Raw genomic sequence first — 19062 nt, forward strand, 5'->3', positions numbered from 1 at the left:
AGTGGGAGCAATGTATCCCTCTCCTCCCCCTGCGGCACCCATCGCTGCCGCCAGCGCGGCACACTCTGCCTGGGGCTGGGCACATCCCCAGCATCTCCTGCCTCCCGCATGGCTGCAGCTCGTGCACCTCCATCCCAGCCGATCCGTGATTTCACTCTTCTTCCTCTTTTTCTTTTTTTTCACCATGTACAAATGGGAATTAAATTGAGGCCACTAAACTCATTCGCGCTTGCAGCTGTAATGGGATTGCAGGCAGGGTTTCACCACCAGCTCTTCACAGCAGCTGCCTGTCTCCGGCTGGAAACCGCAGCATGCTCGCTCCTGCTGCCTGTGCCCGGCGTGCTGCTGCCTGCTCCCTGCTGGCCCTTGTGCTGGCAGCCCGCATAGGAAAGCAGCGCTGGGGTTAAACCCAACCAGACCAAACCATGCGTGAGCAATTTCTTTCTCCTGTGAGGGGCCAAAAGGCACCGCTCAGCTCCTGCTGGGGGTCCTGCAGCTATGCCTGGCCCAAAACCCCATTGCACTGGGTTTACCCCGGTGTCCCGGAGGTACACGGCTGTCCACACCCCTGCCCTGGGAAGCTGAGTGTCTTTCAGCACGGGGGACCGGTTCTCCCACTGAAGCCAGCGGTGCAGTGCTGGAGACAGGCTGGGCGGCTGCCTCCGTGGCAAGGCTCAGCCTCAGGGGGAGAAGCACCATCGTGAGGAAATGGGAATGAGCTGGGGCCAGGGAGGCAGCTGCGGGGCACCCGTAACCGGCTCAGGGGCTGGGGGTGCCGGTGAGCACGCGGGGCTCCTGGCGCGGGGTGAGGACCCAGCGAGCCCTGCACGACCCACTGCACCAGGGCAGGGAGGAGGCACCGTTGGGGGCTGAACGCCCTGGTGGGTTCAGACCCTCAAGTGAGGAACAGCCCTCAGCTACCATGCCCAGGGCTGGCCACTTATTTTTAGCAGGCAGGAGGAGGAGGAGGAGGGATGCTGGTCGCAGGGGAACTTGCTGGAAGACCCGCTCCCCTACCGCCCAGGGAAAAAGACCCCGAAAGTGCCTGTGGACAGCAAAGGAGGGTGGGCGTGAGTGTGCAGGGAGGAAACAGCTGCTGGGAATTTAAATGACCACCCATGAATGCTGGTTTTGTTTTGTCCCAGCCACGGCTGCACTCTGCTCCGGTCAGGCAGCCTTCAAATACAGCCATTCACCAGGCTAGTGCCTGCAAATAAAGCCAGTCTGGAAAAGCTGAGGAGAAACTGAGCTTGAGAGGAGCCCTGGCATGGCCCCCTGCCCCTGTCTGGCCCTGCCAAAAGCCACGGCTCCCTAGGAGAAACCAGCAGAGCTGGCCAGAGAGGGCAGAGCCTCAGTGGCAGGGGCGCAGGAGCCTCCAGTGAAGCTTTATTCCCGTCTGCCAGAAGGAAGAGCGATGGAAAGAGCAGAGATGCTCAGGAAGTGAGCAAGGCGTGCTTCCTGCTGACTTCCTGCCCGCTTCCTGCACGCTTCCTACTTACCCCGCCTGATGTGACACCACCTTGGGGCTGGGGCTGGGGAGCAGAGGCAGACTCTTTCAGGGACAATCTTGGGGTGAAGCTCTTGGCTTGGCCATCAGCCTGGGATGTGAAACACTGCCCTGTGACACACCATGGCTCCCTGGGCAAATGGAGATGCCGCTGGTCACCGTGGCTTATGGTCTCAGCCACGCACCGATTCAACGCACACTGCCAGATCTGTGCCCTGAAAATCTAGTTTCGTATGGATAAACAACATTTCTTATTACTGTTGCTAATGTGGTATCAGTGCATTGCAACATAGATATTTTAATAATACATAGTTCTTTTAATGAAGGGGCTTAACAAACTAATTTACTTTCCAACATTTCTATATGTCATATTTGCTCATTTATTCATGCAATAAGTGAAATTAAAGTTTCTAGACATTTAGAAAATAACAAGTATATGTAAGAAGTGCACCTGTGTATTAGAAAGAAAAAGCAGGCACTGCATTTCCTGGCAGAGGCTGCCCGCAGGCACGCGTTGCCGGATATTTCTTCTTCTGCCCGTGAGGCAGAGCAGGCTGGACAGGGAGCACAGCTGGGCACTGCCAGTCCCCCATTCCTGGGGTTGCTGACAGTTGTGACAACCCCCGCATTTGTATTTTTATCATCCCAACAATGTCGCCGTTTAGATCAGCTTTTATTAAAAATAAATAGTGCTTTTAAAATGAAGCTGGCACTGGGGCACCAAACTGTGACAAAGGCCAGGGAGGTGGTGCTGAGGATGATTAATATGATTTTTCCAGCAAAAGACTGTAGCAGTTCTCCCATGTTGAGGGCTCTGCCGGGGGGGTGCGGGAAGGACGAAGGTGCTCGGCGCCACTTGCAGCCCGGTGGCTTGTCCACAGAGGGCACAGCCCACGCTCGTGACAGGTCTGACTGCAGCCTCATGCTCTCCCCAGGCCAAGCTTTGGTGGGCACATGTCAGGCAAAGGCAGGAGGTTGAGGCTCAGAGCCCTCCCAGCCCCTTCGCAGGTCCCAGCTCTGTATCCATCCCTCCTTCAGCCGTTATCGCCCATGCCTGCCTCCAGCAGACCCGTCTGCCTGAGCCCAGCTGGGAGATGAACATCGCCCATCTTCAGGGTAGTTAAACAGGACATACAATGTGCACTGACAAGTGCCATACGGGGTCCCTGGGGTTTTGGTAATGTCCTATATCCATCGCTTCACCACGCTCCGCAGGCACAGAGTGGCCCATGCCAGGCACATCTCTATTGCATATGGAGGCTTCCGCCGTGTTACAGCCTCCAGGTGAAGCTGAGCAAACCTCCAGCACCCTGGGAAAACTCCCGAAGGCTGTGCAAGGACAAGCTCGCTTCCCCCACGCAGACTCAGCCTGCCTGGGCTTCCTAGGAGGGTGCACCCCGTCCACCCCAGCACAGACGCATTTTAGTGCACAGAGCATGGGTGCAATGATATAGCTGCCTCTGCTTATGGCCATAGGGACTGGGCTGCAGCTGCTGCCCTGTTGTGATAACCCCAGTTGCAAAACCCCTGTAGCGAATGAGGCTTGCGGCTGGAGGGCTGTAGTCCTCGCTTGGAGCTTGTCCAAGAAGCACTCAAAGCCTAAGCTTTCCCCCGCTTCCTGCTCACAGCGACTAGAGGGAAAAGTATGAGCAAAGTCTTAGGCAAACATTTTGGAAATCAAAAAATCTCACTCTCTGAGCGCGGTTTGGCTTAACAGCTTGACGGGGGATGGTGCGCACTCAAAGTACAGATCGGGAGACAGAGACGCTGCCCCACGGAGCTTGCAGTTATCTGCTCCAGCAGGGAGGGGAGAAGGCGCTGCCGTGCTTTGCTTTGCTCCTTTCATCCTGGTCCCTCCCCTGCCTTTCCAGGCCAGAGCATTTTCCAAACTCTGCTTTATCCCATCCCTGCCACTTCCTTTCTAGCGCTACCAGCATCGCTAATAATAACAGCTCTAAATTCTCCTCGCCTGGCGCTTAGCCTGTGGCAATGGGCGCTGTGCAGCCTCGATGCATCTCTCTCTGTGTCTCCATTCGGTCTGCAGCTGTGCGTGTGCCCTTAAATACATAAAATGCGTGGGCAATCGCACACTACTCCCTCCTCCCCCAGTTGTGCAATTTGGGATGCAATATCCAGCCCCCTCACTCTTTGCTCATGGGAATATCGTGCCTGTCGCCGTGGCAGGCAGAGTAGCTAGGTGGCTGTATTCCTTACCTTTTGAAGGAGCCAGGAGTGCGGAGAGCTGGAAATAGCCCTGGCTGACACAGATACCTGTGCAAAACAGCAGGGGCCTGCACTTGCCTTGGTAATTGCATACTGCATGGCGATGAGTCACCCGCAGCCCAGCTCCAGCGGGCAGCACGCGGCCTCCCTGCCTCCTGCTGCATGGTGCGGGCAGGATTCGCCATGCTCAACTTGGTACGTTTGGCTGGGAAAGTGCTGCATGCCCCCCCGGGGAATGGGGGGCCCAAAGCCCAGGCAGTGCGCGGCAACGATGGCAGGGAAAGGATGGGAATGAGAGCATCTTGCAGCTTTTTAAGCTCTCGAGATGCTTTCAAGTGCCAGGAAGACTGTGTGAGCTGTGATTTTGCTGCATTATTTCTGTTGCTAGCCATCTCTGCGCTGGGAGCTCCTGTGTGCAGAATAACTGCTTGCAGCAAGCAGGCATTCACGCACCGCCTGGTCCAGGGGGGGCTGAGCCCCCCAGCTGACATCACCCGCAAGGGACCAGGGACCACCCTGGGACCAGCCCTCAGCACTTCCCAGGATGGGAACCCGGGGACTCTGAGATGGGCCTCTCTTATCTCAGCCACCAGTACAACCATAACCCAAGCAGCCAGAGAAGGAAGCGACGTGTCAGCTCACCCCAAGCTCCTCGGCCACGGCAAGAAGGCCCCACCAGCAGAGTTCTCCATCCTCCTCCTCATACTCCTCCCTGTGGCGGGGGGCTCGGGGGCTGCCTCGCTGCTGGCGATTGCACCGTCAGGAGGAGATTAATAAATAATTAGCCAGCAAACTTCCACCAGGGAGCTTTGTTTCTTCTCCTCCAGTGGTGCCGCCTGTTCAGAGAGCAAAAACCAGGGGAGAGCAGCTATCTCCAGGGCAGAGGGCCTGGAGAGGGTGGCATTTTCCCCGCCAGGCTGGCGGCTCCCCGAGCTCCTCCGCAGCTGACTTCACATATCAAAGGGACGCAGGAGGGAGGAGGAGGAATAGGTAAAATCAATGAGAACCTATTTGGCGGGATGAAAGAGCGTGGTTTTATTTATATCGCTGGCTGGAGCTGAAGTGTCTCCTGCCCAGGGACACGGTGCTGAGGTGCTGAGGTGCAGAGCAGTGTCTGCGTGAGGCAAGGAGATGCGCCAGTGCCTGCTGCCCCAGCACCCCAGCCTGCAGCCCCACCGAGCCCACGGCCCCGTCCCCACCGCTCCCCAAAGTGCTGTGGGCAGCCGCGCTCACTGGGCTGGCAAGGGGAGCAGGAGGGGACGCCTGCTCGTGGAAGGGGGGTTTTCTGCTCTAACGGCAGTGCCTGCAGTCAGGGGGAGCGGGACCTGACAATCAGCCCCTTCCCACCGCCAGTGCCCGGGCCGGGGGTGCAGTAGCTGGGGACAGTGACAGCCAGTCGCCGCGGGGGATGCTCGGAGGAGAGCTGGTGAGGAGGGCAGGGGCGGTGTGGAGGGGTGCTGCGGGATGGGGGCCCGGCGACAGAAGGGGGTAGCCTTGCTGGTGGTTGCCCTGGGCTGGGAGCCATGAGGTGGGGAGATGCCCACAGACGTCCCTGACAGCAACGGCTGCTTGAGGAACAGCAAGTCCTTGCTCGGCAGCGCTGGGGATCCACAGCGGCTCCCTTCGCTGCTCGCCCCCTTGGCCAGCTCTGCTGGTGCAGGGGGATCGGGACCTGCTGGGGTGATCGTGGTGCATCTCTGGGAGGAGGCAGGTAAACAGAAAGAGGAAAAGAGATGGCAGCACCCAGACCCTGAGCAGCCCCAGGGAGAGGCAGGAGGAGTCGCCCTGCTCGGGACCCAGGGACAGCAGAGGAGGATGAGGTCAGTCTGGGTCTCGGCCAGCCTCCCCTCTGCCTCTCGCTCCTCCCGGGGAGCAGAGCGGAGGAGCGGCTGGCAGCAGGATGATGGGGATGGAGGAGACACCCCAGCTCCTGGTGCTGTCCTGCTGGGCAGGGACGGGCAGGGAAGGGAAGCTGAGCAGCACCACCAGGACCAGAGGCAGCCTGACAGGCAGGGACGAGGCAGGGGGGCCGGTGAGGGGCCGGCGGGGTGACATCAATGGGCTACGACAGACACCATCAGCACAGCATGAGAGCCGCCAGTGGCATGGTGCGACAGGGAAGCTGAGTTCAGCCAGAACGCAATAGTAAGCATGAGGGACACGTGCCGTATGGTGCAGCTCCCTTTGGTCCCCACATGCTGACGGCTGGCTGGTGCCACTGCGCCAGGCTGCCTCTGGGGCAGCACGTGGGGACACCACCGGTGAAACAGCCAGGGGAAGGCTTGGGTTTCCATGGCGGGATGTCAGGCAGCGCAGCAAGAGCGGTGCAGCGTCTCTGACAGGGGGTTTCTTCCCCCAGATAAAGTGAGGTATGGGGTAATCCAAGCGCCCTGGGCTGCTGCTGGTCTCTCATCCCCAGGCAGAAGGGGCTGGCTGGCCCCGCTGTGCCAGAGCAGCCCGGGGAGGAGGACAGGCTGCTTCAGCTGCTGCGGGTGTGCTGCTTCCTGCGGACAAATGAGTCACTGAAAATGCCAGAAGGAGTCAATGGGCATCTCGGTCTCCTCGCTCAGCCCACACAGCTGGTGGGCAGCATGAGCCATCGCATAGGAGCCTTCCCTACACTCTGCTGCGCTGCCTGGCCTCTGCCGGTTGCTCTAGGAAACTCCCATCTGTTTCAATAGCTCATCCACAATCCCCTTCTTACTCTTTTGCCACCACATTTCTCTCTTCATAGGTTTCCTCTGCAATAACTGCATGGCTTTACAGCATGTGCAACGCTGTGGTTTTGGAGAGGAGCAGGCTGCAGAATCGGGCGGGCTGTAGCCCGGTACAACATCACCCTGCATCTGTGCATCCCCCCCAGCCCTCAGTGCCGGTCGGAGGCTCCTCTACCGGAGCCGGAGCAGCTCAAGTGCTTGTCTCTGCTCCAGGGAAAGAGAGCTGCAGCAAGTTGAGTTTGGTGGCATGGGGTGGGGAGGGGCCCTCTGCCAGGTGCACTCCAGAGAGGGGACTGGGGGGATTTCTGCCATGGCACAGGCAGATACGGTGCCCGTGTGTGCCTGCACGAGGGGCTTTGCCAGCACGGTGGAGCATCGCTCCCTGATGATGCCCAGGGATGCTGGAGCGTGAATGGCAACCTCTGAATAAGCACAGCCACAGCCCCGATCCCTGGACGAGCTGGAGCTCAGAGCCAGGAGCCCAGCCAGCACCCATTTGTCCTCTGAAGCCACTCTTTTTTTTCCCAGGTCCCCTCCAGCCCAAGAGGCCACATCCTTAGCCCTGTGGCAAAGAGGACTTCAGACTGAGAGCAGAGGGGCAGGTTCCACCCAGGCTTGTGGGGAGCAAGGGGCCACGTTGCCCAGCGGTGTGTTTCCAGAGGTTCACTCCTTGCTGACCATGAAGCACCACAGAGCCCTCATGTCACAAACCGAGGAGGAGGCAGGAGCTCCCAGGTGAACACAGCTGATCAGGAGCCACTGGGCACAGAAACCGTGGAGGAAAAGCGACACTAGGTCCCTGTGCTCGGTGACTTCAGGTGGAGGACAGGCTGAGCTGAGTGCCGAGCAGGGCTGAAGGGAAAGAAAAGCAAAGCTTGTGGAAAGGAGCCAAGCAGAGAAACTTGGTGAAACCCAGGGGCACAGCACTGCTAACCACTGCTGCCCCGTGGGGAGCAGGGCCTCCAGTTAGCAGCCCACATGAATGAAGATTGCTTTAGGGGAGGACTTTGGGAGAGCCTCAGGGGCACCTTCCCCTTTGGCTGCCCCCAGCTTACCCAACTGCCGGCTCAGAGAAACCCAGCCAGCGCAGAGCCCCCCTCCCCCGGGTCCCCGGAGAGAGCGGCCGCCAGGGTGGCTGTCCTGGCCGCCACACAGATTCCCCCTGGGGCTGCATTTAATTTCAGTGCCAAGCAGAGAGTGTCACAACGCGGGGGGCTGGCGAAGACCCACCAGAGGCTGGGGATGTTATAACTCGGAGGAGCCCCATGTGCCGCTGCCTCTCACTGCCCGGTCCTTACAACATTTTCCCATCCACAAACAGGGGCAGCTGCAACATGAAACCGAAGGCGGGAGTTTGCACAGTGCGGGGTGTCTCCTGTCCAGCCGCCGCTCATTGGCTCCTGCCCCTGTCCCACATTTGGCCTTTGGTAGGCTAAGGGTACCTTCACACCCTGTCCCCTCCTGACCGCTGGCCTAATGACATTACTCGCTCTCTGCTGTTTTGAAAGGGCATTTGCAGACTTTTCCTGTTATATTTTACCTTGGTAATATTATCCCCAGCCCCTCCGGGCTTAGCATCATGTTGCTGTGGCCGGCTGCAGCGCCGGCGCAGTGCCACGGAGCGCTCCGGCTTAGCCGGGGCTGGCAGGCGAGGGGTGGGCACGGGGGGCTTATTTCTGCCCAACTGTGGCTGACACCTCTCTGACTACATAAATACAAAGAGCAGCAGAAGCCGGGGCCCTGGCAGCTCTCCTGCTCACAAAGCTCAGGCTCTGGTTTAGGAGGAAGACAGTGAGCACTTAGCGAATCTGCACGGTCACTCTGCGTGCAGACAGAGAAGGGTGCGTGCATACAGGGAATATAAAGTCCCGTTCACACCATTGCACTGAAGTACTGTGGATCGGACGCCCTCTCTACCCACCGCAGGTATTTCTGAGGCTGCCACATGACTGACTTCTAAGGAGGTGGAAACAATACCAGCTATAACATCTTGTCCTCCTTCACCTCTCTCGTGGTGCTTTTGAAGCCCTTTTTATGAACGTTATTCAACCAATCCCCCTAGAAGCTCGAGGGCACAGGGAAGTGGTGCAATCTCCATTCTATAGGTGAAAAAACCCAAAAGGCACAGAAAAATGCTTGGACTGTGCAAAAGTCCAGAGCAGTCAGGAGCAGAATTTGGAGCATGTTAACACCAACTTGCAGCCACATGAGCAACTGTACTTCGTCCTCTGGGATCCCACTGAAACCCAGAAGTAGCAGCAAGTCCACCCCTCTGAGATGCCCCTGTTTTGCTCCGTCTCTGCTGTCCTCTGGCCCCCTCTCGGCACAAGAGCAGCCTGACCCCGACATCCCATCCAGCTTTGCCCACTTGGCTGAAAGAAGCCCTAACCTGTCTCTGTCCAGAGGAGAAATGGGGCAGAGCAGGCTGGGCCTTTCTTTCCTTGTGCTCCTCGGTGCCTCTGGGCTGCCTGGCCGAGCCGAGCCGCACCGTGCGGGTGGCTGCTGCCAGGGTGGGCACCCTGCAGGCTTCCAACAGCTGGGGACTGGAAAGGGCTCATCTTCTTGGGTTAGAAAGCAAGGAGGAAGGAACCGTGTTTGCACACACACCAGAAGGGAAAAGGTATTTCTGAAACACACGGCTATGCATAACTTGATTTTAGAACAACCGTTCACAAGTAATTCCCATGAATGGTTACTTCCTACTTGAGTACAACTGGTATAAAGGAAATCATGAGACACTTGAGCGAGAACCCTGCCTTTTGTGCAACAAATTCCTCCCAGAAGACTACTTTTATGGCAAGGCCTTCCAGTCCTGCTTTTTCCCTGATGAGGCAAACATCCCTCCTGTTCTCAGCTCACCTCTCTCCACAGCGTTCAGAGCTTACATCTTCTGCAAAGGAGGGACTGGGGGGGAATGCACTTCAGATCACTGGCCAGCAGGGTCAAATGGGAATTCGAGTCTTGGTCTGCAAGGAATTGCATGTGCCCCAGAGCAACGTGATTTCCTTCCCTGGGCCTTTCCAATGCAGTCCAGCAGCACTGTGCTCTGTGCTGTGCCTGCTGTGAGCTATAGCTGTGCATCCCAGCAGCAGCACTTCTGGGCCCAGACCTCCCACCCACGGGAAGAGAAGTTTCATTGCTGGTAGCAGCTTCAAAAGCACTTTAGGTAACTGTTTCAGCACTTCATGACAGTAATTAGTAATAAAGTGCCACAGCAATGAGGAAGAGTTGCCAGCAGCTTCTTTCTTGCTTTGTCCCATCCCAGCAGCTGAGCCACCCCTGCCCCCAGCTCTCATCAGCCGTATGATATAACACACGCTGTCCGCTGACATCTTTTGGTGCAAGGCTCAGGATCATCAGGGAAAATCCAATATTGCCACATTGCATGGTGTTCACAGCACATCCTGAACCAAAGGGAGGCCGGAGGGTATTAAAGACTGGCTGGAAACAGCTCCCCCTTTGAAACAAAAGCAAGGTGAGAATGAGGATGGGCAGCAAGCCTTTCCTACCAGGAGAAGAAGCACCTTCTGTTCACCCATCAGAGCCTGACACAGAGCTCTCTACCTAGATCGCTCCACATCGTTTTGCTTCATCAGCCATTAACACTGATCCTGCAGGCCCATCTGAGCCATCTGAGGGGATCTGAGGATCTGGAGCCATTAGGCTGCAGGTGTTGCCACTCGGTTGGTTGTGTATCAGCTAATTCAGGCTGCAGTGCCAAGCCCTGCTCTTTCCTGTGTAATTGCTACGGGTAAGTAAATAGAACATTCATGAGATTTTTGGTCCCATCATTAAATATTTCTGAAAGGGCTTTTAGCATACACTTCAAAACCCCGGACAGAAAAATGACGTGTGTGACATCAAGATGCTCGCAGCCACAATGAGATGAGCATTGAGATGAAACCGAGGGAAATCTGAAGATCTTTTGCTCCTTGTTACTCTTTGCTCTCAGCCACCTGGCCCCACTCCAGTGCAGACCCACTGAGCCTGGAAGTGACCCTCAGCCCAACACGCTGCACTCACGGTTTATATATCTCAAGACGGGATGATCTAGAGACTGTTGAGTGGTGCCCGGTGATGCTGGGTGCCCCCACTTTTAAGGGCTGGCACTTGTAAGGTGTGCATGGCACTGCTTAAAGTGGGTGCCCCGGGTGGGCACATGTCCTGCAGGAAAGTGCTTGTGCCCTATATGTGCCCTATATGTGGCAAGCCCTGCGGGGCACTCTGCAACGACGGGTATCCCCCGCACTGAGCCTAGATGTGATCCGCCTGACACGCGGCACTCAGGGTTTATATATCTCAGCTCGGGGTGATCTAGGGATTGTCAAGCGGCACTCTGCAGCACCCCAGGTGCCCCCACTTTTAGGGGCTGGCACTTCTAAGGTGTGCATAGGGGTGCTTAAAGTGGGTGCCCTGGGTGCGCGCGCATCCCGCGGGAAGGTGCTTGTGCCCCATACGTGTCCGCAAGCCCCCTGAGGCACTCCGCAGCTGTGGGTGAACCCCCACTGGGCCTGGATGGGACCCTCAGCCCGACGCGCTGCACTCAGGGTTTATGTATCTCAACTCGGGGTGACCTAGGGACTGTCGTGATCTAGGGACTGTGCAGATGCTGGGTGCCCCCACTTTAAGGGCTGGCACTTTTAAGGTGCGCACAGTGATGGTTAAAACGGGTACCTCGAGTGGGAACGCGTCCCGCGGGAAGCTGCTTGTGCCCCACGCGTGGCTGCAAGCCCCACGGGGCACTCTGCGACTGCGGGCGTCCACCCATGCCCTGCTCCCTTCCACCCCCCGCCCCGCCGCCCTCCCCGGCTCCCGCAGCCGGCGGGCGGGGGCTGCAGGCGGCTCCGCCCCGCCGGCCGCCCGGCTCCCCGCCGCCGCCGCCGCGCCTGCTGCATGCTCGGTGCCGCCTCAGCCCCAGCCGGAGGTGGAAGATGGCGGAGCCGGGGCCGGATTGCAGCTCTCTGCTCGACGAGGATCTTTCTTCCTTCGTCTTCAGTTACCTCGCTGGCAGCCAGGTAGGGAGGGCGGTGGAGGGGCTCTGCCGTCCGGCTCCCCAGCGCGGTGCAACTGGGGGGGGGAGAAGCCGGCAGACACCCCCCCCCCCCTTCCCGGGGCACCTGCGGGAAGAGGCAGTCCCTGCACCCCCTCCGGCGCTCTTCCCCCAGGTGCCCGGAGGATCTGCGGGGGTCCCGTTTGCTCCAGGGATGCGCAGAGGGGGAAACGCGGGAAGGGGGGACGCGCGGAACCCTGCCGCCCCCGCCGCTCTCCCCGCGCCCCTCCCCGTGGCTTCGGGGCGGCCCCGGCGCGGCAGCAACCCCGCAGCCCCGCCGGCGCTTTCAGCACCACTCGCACGTGGACTCCCGCCCCCACCCCCACCCCTTCTGCGGGGAATTGGGGGGGGAGAAGTTGATGGGTTGATGGGTTTGGCACCCCCCCCTTTGCGACACCCCCCCCCCGCTGCGAAGATGGGGAGGGGGACGCCGCGGTGCAGGGCGGCGGGGGGGGGCTCCGCAGGGGGCTGCGCGGTGGGGGCTGATAAGAGCCGGGCTGTGGGATGAGTCATGCCGAGCGTCAGTTACACGCATACGGGCTGGGATCTTGGGGGATGGAGGTTTGGGCAAGGGTGGGGGGTTGGCAGGGAGAGGGGGTCTCGGTGCTGCGAGTTAGTGGCTCCAAAATCTGGATGGGCTCCCTTTTGGATGGAGCTGGGTATTAAAATCAGATTAAGGCTCCTTGGCAGCTCCCGCACGATCACGAGAGCGAGCTGTGCTGGCTATAGGGCTTGCATGCTTTTCCATTTTGGGGGGTGGAAGAGAGGCGCTATACAATAAGCCGGGCAGTAGCAAGAGCCGTGACTGATCTGGAGCACAACCGTGCATTTCGCAGTCGGATTGATGAGGCTGGTGCAAGTGGGAAGAGTTTTCTGTAGTTACATATCATCCCTCCAGCCCTTCACTTTCGTAACCACAGATTACAAAATAGCTTCGATTGTGAAGCTAGCACATTCATCCCAACCCTTGCTCTCTCACCAGTTTAGCTCCGGGATTGCAAACAGCAGGAGCATGTGTGTGGGGAACGGGATGGGGACTAATCCTGCTGTTAGGGTTCAAAACAAATAAGGTCTCAAGACGTGGTAAATCAGATTTGCCCCTGGTGCATGTGCCAGAACCAGGCAGGTCTTGCCACTGGCTAGACTGATGTAGTTCCAGTGCCTCTCCTCGCACGCACCGGCTCCAGGGTGCTCCGGCTTGACATGGGACCTGGGCAGCTTGCTGGGGGCAGAGCAGCTTCGGTTGTTAACCAAGAGCTGCTGACAGGTTGATTACAGCAGAAGGGTCAGAAAGGGTGAGAAGTGGGCCGAGAAGATTTTGTAAGCGGTTTGCGTTTTCTGATTTGGATGGATTTATTATTGCTGAGGGAACCGTCGTCTAGAGAAGAGGAGGCTGGTTGTGTGGGATGCCATCCCTAGGAAGTATGGCAGAAAGGCTGCAGCTCCCACCAGCCCCATTGAGCCCTGGGCAGGTGAAAGTTCCTGGCTGCACTTCCCTGCAATAACTTGCCTGTTCTCCGCGTGCTTAACATGAAATGAAAAGCTCGTGTGATTGCAGCACGCATCTGAAAGCTTGTTTCTTTTTTGCCTTTTGGTCAGCATTTGATGTGCCAATTTAGGAATCTTATTCCAAAAAGGGACTGCTAAGGGGAAAAAAAATTCCTGCGAATTGTCATCCTTCTCTTGTGCAAAACCACCATGTTGTGAACATCCCCTGCAAAATTTGGGACTGTGAAATGGCCTGTGATGAAATAAGACCATTTTTATGGCATCTCCTAAAAGACAGTTTGCTGTGCCTTTCCCCTCTTTTTCTCTCCCTCTCCCATACATACGTGAGCTATATTGGAGGGAGCAGTGTAGTTACGTGCACAGAGTTAGTGCTAGTCTGATGTCTGCGGGGTGAATAACATGTAGAGCAGCACAGGGATCTTTGCAGCCCGCTGCAGCTTCCCTCAGCAGCAGTGTGCAGCCTGTGTTTGCTCTCCCGCCCGGCGCCTGCTTTTGATAATTGCATTTCCTCTCTGTCCCCACGTGCGCAGAGAGGTTAAAGGCTGGGGTAAAAAGAAAAGAAAAAAAGGGGAAAAAAAAGCTCCCCCCAGCTATGCTTTGCATGCATTTGCTTAAGAAGCGCCTGGAGTTGTAAGCGGGTGTTGTGCTTGTACCTTAACCTCTGATGAAACTGCAGGGAAGGCTCCAGCCCTGGCTGCTGTCACATGCCTGCTTTATAACTCAGAGCAGGAGGCAGTCCCGGGCTGGCCGCTGACGTCTCTCCCCATTACTACTGTACGAGCCTCTGCTTACAACTCGGTTACTGACTTCTCAATGAAGCCTGAAAGCTGTTTCCGCAAAGACCCCAGTGCTCCAGCACAAGATTAGATTATCCTGAGAGGCTACAATGTCAGGAGGCCATGAGATCATGAATATTAGCTATTTCCTTCGTGGAAATCTTGAGGAACTCTGACTCTCCTCCTCTCTCCCCCGTGCTCCTCCCCAGTCCTTGCTTTTGCAGTAGGTTTCGAGAAAGGCGCAGTTGGGTGCGTGCAGGTGCCAGGCAATCTCTTCCTCTCCAGGGGAGGAATCCTCAGGAGGGCTCTCGGGGAGATGCACACTGAAGGTTTGACATGGATATTTGCATCAGTCTCTTAATTATATGGGCTTGCCTGCTGACCTCTATTTACATCCTCTATGAGGATGCCTGCTAACCTCTATTTACATATCGAGGACAGCGATGATTCACATGGTACCTGCATTGCTACAGAAAGAAAATCAGGGTTTTTCACTTGATATCTGCCTGTCTCCTGCCAACTCCTTTTCCCTTTGTAACAACAAAAAAAGTTATTTTGTTTTGCTGCGACTCAAAACGTGTCATTTCTGGGCCGACTTAATCCACTTTGTGCAACTCTTTGCTGCTCAGAGGTATGAAGCTGGTTGTAGCTGGTTCGTCTGCTGGCACCAGGCACTGGAAAGTGCCAGCCAGGCAGCTCTGCTGAGAGCACCGTGGAGCGGCCAGCGATTCTCAGCATCCCTGCAAGAGGCAGGAGCAGTTTGACTCTTACGGCTTCGATTTGTTTAAAAACCCCAAACAAAGTGCAGCAGGGGGAACAAAATAAAAAAAACAGGCTGGTTCTTGGAGAGATGCTTAAAGATCACATGAACTGAAATACAATATTCCCTCCTTAACTTCTCAGCCTCCTGCTAGCAGCTTAATGAGTGCAGGAGGCACAGTGAAGCCCTCGGTGGAAAAGCAGTCCATCGGGTGGATTGTTGCTGCTAATGATGAAGTGGGGACACATCCCTAATTTCTGATAGTCCCTACCGAGCAGACCCATATTCTGCTTTTTCTGTGTCTTTTCTCTCAAAGATTTTTGGGGAGGGTGGTCTGGATGACTGAAACAGCCCAAGGGCCTGTGAAAGTGTATCTCCAGCCTGGCTGCATTGCTGCAGCTTGGGTCGAAGGGCCGCTGCATTTCTGGGGCTGGAGACTCCCCTCGCTCTCTCGGGAAAGCACTGCAAGGTGGCTGTGGCATGGTGGCTGTTACAGACGGTGGCAGTTAGCAGAGGCCATGCCAGTATGTTTGCAAAGCCGGGGGTGGCTGTTGCTGGGGATGCCGGCAGCCGCCCGTGCCGCAGCAGTGGCTGCGGGAGATGGCGAGCGTGGCGTGCTGCTGAGCCTGCCGCTCGGAGCCAGGAGGGAGCAGCCGCTGGGAGCGGCGGGAGGGAGCAGCGGCGGGGGAAAGGAGGGCTGGCCTGAAATCTGGCCTGAAATCTGGCCCCTCGGAGAGCCTCCCCGCACACCCGCCTGCCTTCACCGCCTGCTTTTGACCGGATCCCCCGGTGCTGCCCACCCTGGCAGGGCCCCAGGGCTGCCCCATGCCGTGGGCTTTCCTCCCTCCTGCCTGCACATCCCTGCCCCAGTCTCATGCCGTAATGGAAAGGCACCTCTCCAACAGGTGAATAATCAAGGTCTCAACCTAGTGCCTCCAGCAAAGGGAGCTTTGTGAGGGAGACCGATCTCTCTCTCACGTTAACCTTTCCAATGTCAAAAGCATCTTTGTAGTTATAAACTCCACTTGCTCTGGCACTTCAGCGCTGTTGCTTGTCCAATGAAAAATGCCCGGGGGATGCCTTTCCTGCCCCGGACCCTTTCCTGGCTTTGAGGAATAGGTCCCATGGTGGCCGGCACAGGGCTGAGGACAGGGATGCCGCGGACTGGCTCCTGGCAGGCGGTGTGCTGTGCTGCTGGCCACTGCTCCCTGCCACTCCCGAGATGCAGGAGCCCACCAGGCTCTGAAATCCCCTTTGGCGGGGCTCGGGGCTGGCTTGTGGCAGATCATGGGAGGCCCGTGTCTGCACTGCCAGTGGGCAGAGTGCTGGCAAGGGCACGCTTCCCCCTGGCTGGCACGTGCCCCCGGCCCCCCGGCCATTCAGCTGGGGCAGAGGCATTGTGCAGGGACAGTCTGTGCCTTCGCTGCCCAGTACCTGTGGGGCAAACAGCACCGAAGCCACCGCTTCTTCTGCCTGCCCATGGCCTTGGGGAGATGGAGTCACCAGGGCGAGGGGCACCGTCCCTGCAGGGCACTCTGAGCTCGAGCACCCCGTGGGGCTCTCCGGCACGGAGGGGGCCCTGGCTCTGCCAGGGAAGGGAAGGGCTGTCCCCAGAGATAAGGCTTTGCTGGGACCACGTTGTGCTCACTCGCCACCACCGAGGAGCTGGGGTGAGAGGAGCCGGGGCCACGAGGTGCTGCCAGGGCCTCGGCTGGCAAATGCGTTTACCGGAGGAATCGGCTTCGGGCTCCCGCGGTCGAGCCCTGCTCCATGGCAACCCCGCGCGGGCTTATATTTCTCGTGACTGCTTGGCAGCCTGAAGTGATTTAGCAGAGGGGGACCTTTGTACGTGCCGGAGCCGCCGCTGCCAGTGTGGCCATGCCGGGCCGACCGCCACGCGGCACTCCTCCTCCCTGGGGGGCACGGGCTGGGGCAGCCCCTTGCCTGCACCCCAGGAGTGGGCAGCCAGCTCCCCTGCCTGCATGCTGTGCCAGGAAGGGCAGGTTCCCACCATCTGCCTGCTGCCTGGCAAACTACCCTCTTGCAGGCGCCTGGAACCAAGAATGTTTTAAGCTGCCTCTGCTTGTAGTAATGAGCCAGAGACTAAAGGTTGAAGTTAATGGGGCAGGTGGTCAGGTGAGGTAGTGACCTACTTGCAGGGGCAGCCGTGCCGTAGGCACGGGGTGATGGTCCAGCCAATGTGTTTCCCTTCCCTTATCACTCGGCTGTTCTGCTTTTCAGCACTTTTCCTGAGCTCTGGCTCACAAATTATTATTTATTTATTTATTGTTTTTTATAATGGGAACTTCCAAGAAATGCCGAAGGACTTTGCACAGATCTGGCTGCGCTCAGAGTCTCATCAGCCCTGTCCTTACCCTGCTCCGTCTTGCTGCACCTCCCCAGGGAGAGGCAACAGCCAGGGTTGGGCTGCTGCAAATTGCTATGTTAAACCCGTTCACTTCAGAATTAAGACAGGGAAAAATAAAAGCTGGAAATCTCCTTTGGCCCTGTAAGAGCTGGAAGCCCCCCGGGGAGGGGTTCCCCATGCAGCAAGTCTGGTATCTGCTGGTGGGGGCTGTGGGGACTGTGGCAGCCCTGGGGGCTCTTCGGGACGGCCCCATCCAGTAGCCAGGCTAACCTTTGATCACTGCTGGCTCCCGGGCAGCAATGCGGGGCTTAGGGAAAATACTTCGCTTATCTTGCATCCCTGCTGTCCGGAGGCAAAGGTGGCAAGCACTGGGTGCCGGGTGCCTCCCCAGTGCCCCCCTGTGTACCGGGAGCTTTGTCGGGGGAGCACGATGAGGGTCCTCCTGAAGTATCGCAGGAGCTTTTTATATCTGCCTGCGCGTACCCACCCTTCCCGCGGCACCCTGCCCACCCAGGCAGCAAACAGGCAGGCGTTTGCCCTCGCAGCTGGGAGCAGGAGGCCTCTGCCCTTGGTGAGGGGGAGCCCGTGTGATGGGGGCTGAAGCAGGAGAGACCCCGGTGTGCCGGGAGGGCTGAGGTGACACTTCTCCCCTCCCCTGGGACAGAGCGGTACATGCTTTATATGGATGTTTTTGTGCTGAGGTGGTGGAGGATAAAACGAGTGCCTCCAGCTCTTGCAGCGACTATGGTTGCAGGGCAGCATATCTTTACTGAGATGCATTTTCTAAATTCTTCCTCTGTGCCGCTTCTGCGCCCTGCGGTCGCTGCCTGCAGCAGCAGGGAGCACGCTGACCGAAACGGCCCCTTCTGCTGAGCCAGCGCCACTGGTCATGCTCCTCAGTTCCTGTTTCAGTTTGCAGCAAGTTCATCGCTGCTGTCACTTCTGCTTCCCTGGCCTTTGGGGAGGCTGCAGGACCCCGTTCGACCCTGGCATATGGGGCGGCAGGCGAGGGCTGTGGGAGGTGTCATCCTTTCCCGCGCCAAAAGCTGCCTTCCCCACCTAGTCCCCAAGGAACCCTCATTTCCTAATTTTTGTGCACATCAAGAGCAAGGAAATCCTGTGGCGGGGGGAGATGGAGGGGAGAGGGCAGAGCATCCCGGCACAGGCACGGGGCTGAGCTGGGGCTGTGCTGCAGCCGGAGCAGCGTGCTGGGGCGGCCAGCTGTGCCTTGCGGACGGAAGGAAGCCCAGCTGCCTCTAATCATGTTTCTTCTCCTCCCTCCTGCCCGGATGAGGGGGGACTGCAGGTTTCGCCGCCTGCAAGTGACAGCTGGGGACCTGGTTGTCCTGCCACGAGGGGACCCACGGCTGGAGCAGCCCCAGCTGTCCCTCCGTGCACAGAGCTGGGGTGCAGGGGAGCTGCTGCCGGCAGCAGGCAGCGTGGTCGCTGTTCCCCAGCCTCGGCAGCCTTCTTGCTGAGCCCTTTCTTACTTCGTTTTTAGCCAAAGTGCCTAGGTAGGAGCAAGTTACGTTTTTTTTTTTTAATGAAGAAAGTGCAAATGTAGCTGTGGGGTGTTTCAGGAAACGTCCCAGTGGGACACTGCCGTGACCCTTTGCATGCACACGAGACTGTCGGGGCTGAGCTCCAGCCAGCCCTGCAGCAGCCAGGCTGGGTTAGAGCAAAGAGCAGCGCTGATGGCAGCTGGGGTGATGGTTGTACACGTGGTTGCATAACAGCAAGGAGCTGGAGGTGTAAAACATTGCAGTTGTGCAGCTCCCCTTGAAGGCCAAAGCAGGGGCAGGCTCTGGCTTCTCTTTACCCTGCAGAGGCTAGCCCTTCTGCGAGCATCGCGTGCCAACACCGGTGGGCACAGGGCTGGGGCGGCCGCGGTCCTTTGGCTCCTCGCACATTGCCCAGGCAGAGCGTGCGCTCCCTGGGCTCGGAGCAGAGGGGAGAGCCGCTGCCTGTGTGCCGGGAGGATTGGGGCTCTGCCTGCTCGCAGTCAGCACTGGCGGAGGGCAGAGCAGGGCACCGGGGGCTGTGCATGGTTTGTGCCAGGCGAGCCGGCAGTGTCCTTTCCTGCCACACAGAGGTTGCTCGCCTGGCACCCAGCACGGTGGGGCTGAACTTTGTTCCAGCTCAAGTCCCTCTC

General features: G+C 58.1%; 1 protein-coding gene across 1 annotated transcript in view; it reads left to right on the forward strand.

The window, feature by feature from the left end:
- Positions 1-11314: 11314 nt before the first annotated feature.
- PPARGC1B (PPARG coactivator 1 beta) overlaps positions 11315-19062 on the forward strand; it is a 58235-nt gene continuing 50487 nt past the window's right edge. Inside the window, exon 1 of the mRNA XM_072873175.1 lies at positions 11315-11462. Within this exon, the coding sequence (XP_072729276.1) occupies positions 11379-11462 (84 nt within the window). The 5' untranslated portion in view covers positions 11315-11378. The remainder of the gene's footprint in view (positions 11463-19062) is intronic.

The sequence above is a fragment of the Ciconia boyciana genome, chromosome 9 (genome assembly GCF_034638445.1).
Source record: "Ciconia boyciana chromosome 9, ASM3463844v1, whole genome shotgun sequence".
Classification (NCBI taxonomy): Eukaryota; Metazoa; Chordata; class Aves; order Ciconiiformes; family Ciconiidae; genus Ciconia; species Ciconia boyciana.